Source organism: Myotis davidii, unplaced genomic scaffold (assembly GCF_000327345.1).
Source record: "Myotis davidii unplaced genomic scaffold, ASM32734v1 scaffold1115, whole genome shotgun sequence".
NCBI classification, from domain to species: Eukaryota; Metazoa; Chordata; class Mammalia; order Chiroptera; family Vespertilionidae; genus Myotis; species Myotis davidii.
The window spans coordinates 683,330-690,826 of record NW_006287910.1 but is presented as its reverse complement, the minus strand read 5'-3'; the positions used below and the strand labels follow the sequence as shown (position 1 = coordinate 690,826).

The window sequence follows — 7,497 nt, the reverse complement described above, 5'->3', positions numbered from 1 at the left end:
ATAAGACTCTGGGTCCCCAGAGACTCACCCAGAACTGGAGTTCAGAGCAGTCAGGAGCTTGAGACTCCCTCCCGATTAAAAAAGAAAACCGCGTCCTCAGCTGCCAGCCATTTCTGCGTTTGCCTCCGTACCTCTGCACTTTACTTCCGCACCTCCTCTGAGTCTCAGTGCTTTTCTCTTTTCTTCTAGTTGTAGAATTTCCACTCAGCCAGCCTTCCTGTGGTTCTGGATGATGTCCGTTTTGTCTTTTAGTTGTATTTTTGAAGTGGTTGTGCGAGGCAGCAATTTCTGGTGTTTACCTATGCCGCCATCTTGGTTTCCTAAATTATCTTTTCTTAAAAAAAAAAAAGAACTGTCCAAGAAGCCCTAAGTTGAAAACTGAATCTCAACCTTATTTCTTTGGGGAAAGGATTTAAATTATCAATGGAAAACTATTAGTTTTTAACAATTTAAAAATACACAGAAGTGACCCTATGATGTATAAGCCAATATAAAAATTATTGAAGTGCCTTTAGGATCCAGTCTTGGTCTTTGATGAGTTGATTGGTTGCTTTTAAGTAGAAGTTCCACAGCCCGTTTGGAGGAAAATGACTTGATGATGGTAAAAGGAAGGGGAAATATTGAGACTATTCAGCCTGGAATAGTAGCTGGAGGCAAGGGGCAGTAGGAACCATGGTAAGATTATGAAATGCCATTATGAGAAGAATAATGGTTCTTTATCTTCACCAGGGACTAAGGAAGAACCCTGAGAGGAATAAGGTAGCATTATTAGTCCTATTTCACTGATTAAAAAAAGAGAAAAACTCAGAGGGGAAGTGGTTTGCTCCAGATCATAAAGCTGGTGACACAGCGCTATCCTGCTGATGGGCTACCTCCCCCTCCTCTTTGCTGATTTTGCCTCCGTCTAATTATCTTTTAAGGGCTGTGCTAATTTCAGACTGGAAAGGTGGTACAGAGAGACCTTTAAAATCTGCTTTAAATGATTAAAAAGTAATAATCACAGCCCTTTGCTTAGTCTTCCCTCTTATTCAGCTCCTTTCCACCTTAACATCTGAACAACTGAAGAAAGGATCACTCTAGTCTAAAGAAGCATTTTAAGAAATTCAAATAAATATTCAGCATAAAACTAGAATCTGATTAATGTAGAATTTTAAAGTACCAGGCAAATTGGTTTTACCATGGAATGTTCCTAAGACATAAAGCCAGGGATCTTTCTTAAATCAAGATGTAGAAACAACTCGATAACAAATATTCCTTCTAAATATTTTCCCCATCTCCAAGAAAATTCATTATTTCCATTTAAAAGTTTCTGTATGAAAAAAAATAATAAAATAAAAGTTTCTGTATGCAGTAATTTAGAATTTGGCACTGAAAACCCACTTCTAAATATTGTTCTTTGAAAGAAAGCCTGGCTGGTATCAGGGAAAGCTGAATTGGTCTAACCCGTCTCCTTCTTTTGACTTCTCTTGGATCAGTAGGTCAGAGCATCATTGCTTTCTTTCAAAGAAAGTATTTCATCAGGATTCCTGAGAATAATATAAAAAGAAAATCAGACAACTTGAATAAACAAAATGTGATATAGAATACCCATTTTCAAACGGTGTGCCGTAAAACATGCAATACCTGACTAGTCAGGAGCACTTACCTCTTTTCCCTTAGATTGTCAAATAAAAAATGACAAGAAGCCAACATAACAATAGCTGCCTGATGCGAATGAATCAAAATTATACCTATTTTTTTTGTCAGATTGGCAAAATATACATATATACTGCTGTGCTGCAGAATTTTAGTAATTAGTTTGTGTGCCATGAGATGAAAAAGGTTGAAAATCGCTATTACAGAATATTATTCAACTTAAGAAAGGAAGGAAATTTTGATATGCTACTACAACATGGATGAACCTTGAGGACATTATGCTAAGTGAAATAAGCCAGTCACAAAAAGACAAATACTGTATGATTCCATTGTTATGAGGTAACTAGAATAGTCAAATTCACAGAGACAGAAAGTGGAATGGTGTTTGCCATGAGCTGGGGGAGAGAGGGATGGGAGTTAGTATTTAATGGGTAAAGAGTTTCTGTTTTGCAAAATGAAGAGTTCTACAGATTGGTCACATAACAGTGCAACTCAATTGTGTATTTCCCTATAATTAAAAATTTTTAAAAAGATGCAGGCAATCTGGAATGCAATCTTTTTAAAAAAATATATATTTTATTGATTTTTTACAGAGAGGAAGGGAGAGGGATAGAGAGTTAGAAACATCGATGGGAGAGAAACATCGACCAGCTGCCTCCTGCACACCCCCTACTGGGGATGTGCCCACAACCAAGGTACATGCCCTTGACCAGAATCGAACCTGGGACCCTTCAGTCAGCAGGCCGATGCTCAATCTACTGAGCCAAACCGGTTAGGGCTGGAATGCAGTCTTTTTATGGTAAAATTTCACTTGAAGCCTTTCTCACGATAATTGGGGATAGGGAGGATGCTGACCAGAAATACTTTTAAAATTTCAGCAGAAAATTATGAATTATCAAGAAAAATAGTTGGTGAATTTATAACTTTCAGTTACTACTTATCTATTTTACACTTCATTAAATTGCTTTTGTAGATATAAAAATTCTTAAGATAAAATATGAAAGGTAGGTAAATTGATTTTAAATGCTGTGAGATCCGGCCTTTTCTTCTTACTTGTTGTATGGGCTACAGCATATCTGGCAACCAGACCAACTGATTTTAGATGTAGATCTGTCTGTTTTAAGAGAATGAAGTGTCACCTCTGCAGAAATGGACAAATGCACAGCTGTGAAAGCAGAACAATTGTAGTGATTAAAAATTATGTATTTTTTAAAAGAGCTCAATCTCTAAGATTTCTATAGTTGATTTTAAAAAATCTATTTTATTAAAATTGAGAAAATTTTAGTAATGACTTAGCTTTCTTTAAATTTAAAAACATAGGAGTTAGTTCCCATCTCCAAGAAAATTCATTATTTCCATTTAAAAGTTTCTGTATGCAGTAATTTAGAATTTGGCACTGAAAACCCACTTTAAAGCAGTATGTTGTCTCAAAATTTTATTTTAAAGAATTGAAAGCTCAGTTTAATACCCCCTTATATTTAATCTGACTTTTGATGTTTTGGGATGCTTTCAAGTTTAATAATAGCAGTAGTATTTGAAATAAATGTTTTCTTTCCATATCTTCATGTTTTTTTATTTGAATAACTATAATGAAAAGTAATTATCATCTGTGTTTCTAATAATGTACTATATTATTCATACTTATCTTCATGTTATAGGATAAATTCTTAAATGGGACTGCCAATTGAAATTGCCCTCAACACACTTAGATGATTAAGGAAGTGAAATGCTATCTTTTCCATATCTATTAACCAAACACACAAATGATTTCCTATTTGAGTTGCCCAGATCATGTGCAGTTAGAATTATTCCTCTATTATTTGTATTTGTTTTAGCTGAAATAAAGTATGAAATGTGTAAATCCTATATTTTCATTTCCAGGTGTAGAAATCCTTAACATTTTTCTGGCGGTTCTTTTTTTGACACTTTATGCCCTGCTAGTACATTATAAGCTGGCAGAAGCCACAGCCTGTTTGTGTTTACTTGGGGGAGGTCAGGTATAAGGATGAATGGCTACTACAGCCCAACATGAGCTTTGTCATTGTGCTGATAGGTGGTTCCACGTTTAAATTCTGTCTGCAGATTGTAGGTGCTTCCTTTTGTTCATTCAAGAATCTCTGAAGCAAAGATTTCATTTCATTCAACTGCATTGCTGGGAGAGCAGAAGCCAAATACTTAACCACATGGGAACATTCTAGAGCTTTCCCCTTTTATGCCCCCTTTCCAAATGCAAAAAAACTAAAATCTGCTGTGTATTTTCAGGTCTTTATCCCCAAAGTAGGACTAATTATAGAACCTAAGTAATGGCTAAATTGATGTTAATTGTACAGTTCTTTATACTTTACTGTATATTTGAAGTTCTCATAATAAAATGTTGGGAAAAAATGGAACTGTGTCTTCTAGTAACCTTGCATACATTTCCAACAGAGTAGGGCATTTGGGGTGATCTGGACACCCATGAGTTAATAAATAGCTATCCAGTTATTACCCCCCCCCCGGCCATCACCACCATGCTGTACCACCTGTTTATGCTGTTTATGTCTTCGTTCTACTTCTTCTTCTCTCTTCCTTTCCTCCTTTCCTGATGCTTTTCAAAGATTTGGACCACTGCCTCTGAAGACCCATCAACATCATCCTTAAAACATGGACACCCCCCCAACTCCCTCCGCCCCCCCGCCCTTGCCTACCATAGAACAGTGAGGAAGCAGAGAAGGCACTTGCATTTGTTAAGTGTTTACCATGCTCCAGGTACTGTAACCTTTGCTGTTTTGTATAGTTTTCTTATTTGGTCCTCACAATAACCTATTTTATAATTGAGGAGACTGAGACTCACCGAAGGATCTTGCCCTGGGTCACAGCACCAATATATGACAGAACCCCGATTCAAGCCCTCATCTCTCTTATCTGAAATCCCATTCATGCTCTTTCCAGAATGTCCACTCCTTCAGATATCCACTTGTGATCCTTCCCCACCACCACCAGGCATGCCTTCTGATGCCTTCTATGCCACCTAGAATCCTTGGGAATTCTTTGCCTTGGTAACTCTTAAAAGAAAAAGTTGGGAATAGTTGTTACTTATAGTAGCATTCCAGTACCTAACAAATGATGCCTTGTGGTCACTCAGAAAAAGATGCAAATGAATGAATGATCAAGAGAACCTATAGTACACCCAGAATATACCTTACTTTCCAGTTTCTTATTGGAGAATACCATTCAGACTGCTTTTTCCTGTTAGTTTATGCCAGTTTTAATTGCTTTGCTAAAGGTAAGGCAGAAAGAAATGACACTCTTTTCATAATTACATCAGTATCCATCCTATTTTGTTGTCTTACCTGCTGTTTAGACAGCAGGAAAGACAGCTGAAAGAACCATATAAAGGTGGGAATAGATCAACTGTGGATGCCTTCGAATATCTTAGTCTGAAGACTATTCATGCATACCTTACCACATTTTTTAAGGGAAAATAACTTAAAAGCAAATCAATCTCATATGATGCTACAGAAATCAGTCTAAAGAACTGGGGAATTCTTGGGAATGACCATGAGATACATTAATTTATCATCTTAAATCAATGATTCTACAATCTTGGAGGGTATTAATTTCTAGTTTGCTTATAGTCACAAATTATTCCCAGAAGGCTCTTCATAAATCAAACCAAAATGTAAGAAGCATGTCATTTCTTGGTAACAGAACATCTGGTGGTAGGTGGTCCTCTGCTCTGAAGAAGCTGAAATGACATTCTCTATTTCATGAGGTAGAATCTTGTTCTCTTCTCCTGGTAAAGCCATCATAACCCTGTTGATTCAACAAGTCAAATTAGTGCTAATGATGTCATCTCATCATCAAGTTGACTAAATATGTGGTTTAGGATGTTTAAATTAATGAATATAATGAAACCATTAGAATTTAGAGTAATGTTTTCCATTGGTCGATTTGAGCCTGATCAGTTGATATTATGAGGTGTTTTTTTTTCCTTCTCAGGTTTGGTTTATAAGAAAAATAGAAACAACCAAAAATGACAATTTCGGAAGAGATTAAAAGCACATAGGATTAAGATACTAATACTATAAATTTTGTTTTTGTTTAGATAACTGTCATTTCTACTTGCAAATGCTAATAATTGTGAAATACAGTAATATCACACTAATTCAGATGAATGGAAGTGAAGGCTAAAAACATTTTTGTTGTTGTTGTTAATCCTCATCTGAGGATATTTTTCCATTGATTTTTTTTTTTAGGGAGAGTGGGAGAGAGAGGGAAAGGCAGAGAGAAACAATGATGTGAGAGAAATACATTGATTGGTTGCCTCCTGCATGCACCCTAACAAGGGCCCAGGTTAAGGAGGAGCCTGCACCAAGGTAAATGCCCTTGACTGGAATCAAACCCAGGACCTTTTGGTCCACAGGCCGACGTTCTATCCGCTGAGCCAAACCAGTTAGGGCGACTAAATCCATTTTTGAAGAAATGCAGGCATATTCTTTTAAAGAATGGGTAGCACCTATAATTGTGTGAGCAAAAGTGTTACTTGATAAAGCCATATATTTGCTGGAAAGGACTTGGAGTTGATCCAGTTCACTCTTAGTGATTACAAAGGAGAACTGGAGGGTCTGAGGAGCTGTGTCTTATTCAAGGTCACAAAGCCAATTAGTAGCAGAACTGAATATATCCATTTAACATAACCAGACAAGTAATGATTTATTGGTATGGTAGCTATTCACATGTTAAGTGGATCTTTGTGAAGTCTTGACATTTTTAAAATATTTCAATGAAATGTATGAATAACTAGAGGCCTGGTGCACAAAATTTGTGCATGGGTGAAGTTGGTAGTCAGGACTGGCGATCAGGGCTGATTGGGAACAGGCTGATCAGGGCCAGAGAGGAGGCAACAGTCACCGGGCTGGGTGCAGAAAGAAGGGATGCCGGATGTCGCCATCGTTGGCGCCCCAGCACCGTGCGGTTTCCTCCTTCCCTCACTGCCGCGCTGCACCACCAATTGGGGCCTGCCGGCTGGGGGGAGGGACAGGGCACAGAAAGTTGGCCACCGGCCCCAAGGAGGGAGATGGCCCTTGGCCCCCCTGGGAAAGGGGCTGCATCCACTGCCCTCCACCCCTGGTTCCCCATCCCAGCCTGGGGCCTGAAGGCCCTGGTGGGGTTGGGAGAGGAGGTGATGGTCACCGGGCCGGGCACGGAAGGAACAGACTCTGGACGCCAATGCCACCATTGTCGGCACCCCACCACCGTGCGGTTTTCCCCTCCCCCCACCTCCTTCCCTCGCTGCTGCACCGCCAACCTGGTGGGCCGATTGGAGCATGCCGACTTGGGGGAGGAACAGGGCACAGGAGGTTGGCTGCCGGCCCCAAGGAGAGGGCTGGCCCTTGGCCCCCTTGGGAAAGGGGCTGCAACTGCTGCCACCCACCCCCGGTTCCCTGTCCCAGCCCAGGGCCTGGCAGAATTGGGAGATGAGGCAGCAGTCGCTGGGCTAGGCATGGAAGGAACGGATACCAGATGCCAGATGCTGAAACTGCCATCGTGGGTGCCCTGCCATTGCGCAGTTCCCTGCCTCCTTCCCTCCTCCTTCTGTGGTGAGTGGGTGGTGACCCCGAGGAGGGAGCCAGCCCTTGGCCCCCCTGGGAAAGGGGCTGCATCTGCTGCTACCCACCCCTAGTTCCCTGTCCAAGCCGGGGGCCTAAGGGAGGGACCGTGGGAGATTGGCTAGCCGGGGTGGGGAAGGACCACGGGAGGTTGGCTAGCCGGGGTGGGCAAGGACCGCGGGAGATTGGCTAGCCGGGGTGGGCAAGGACCGCGGGAGGTTGGCTAGCCGGGGTGGGGAAGGACCGTGGGAGATTGGCTAGCCGGGGGGGG

At 40.7% G+C, this 7,497-nt stretch overlaps 1 protein-coding gene across 3 annotated transcripts in view; it reads left to right on the top strand.

The window, feature by feature from the left end:
* Positions 1-7,497, top strand: part of PARN (poly(A)-specific ribonuclease) — a 159,353-nt gene that overhangs the window by 128,710 nt on the left and 23,146 nt on the right. Inside the window, exon 23 of one of the 3 annotated variants that reach the window (XM_006759674.2) lies at positions 3,718-3,945. The exons of the other annotated variants lie outside the window; for them this stretch is intronic. Coding sequence (XP_006759737.1) covers positions 3,718-3,724 — 7 coding nt within the window. The 3' untranslated portion in view covers positions 3,725-3,945. Of the gene's footprint in view, positions 1-3,717; positions 3,946-7,497 lie in introns of those variants that run through there. 3 annotated transcript variants of the gene reach the window in all.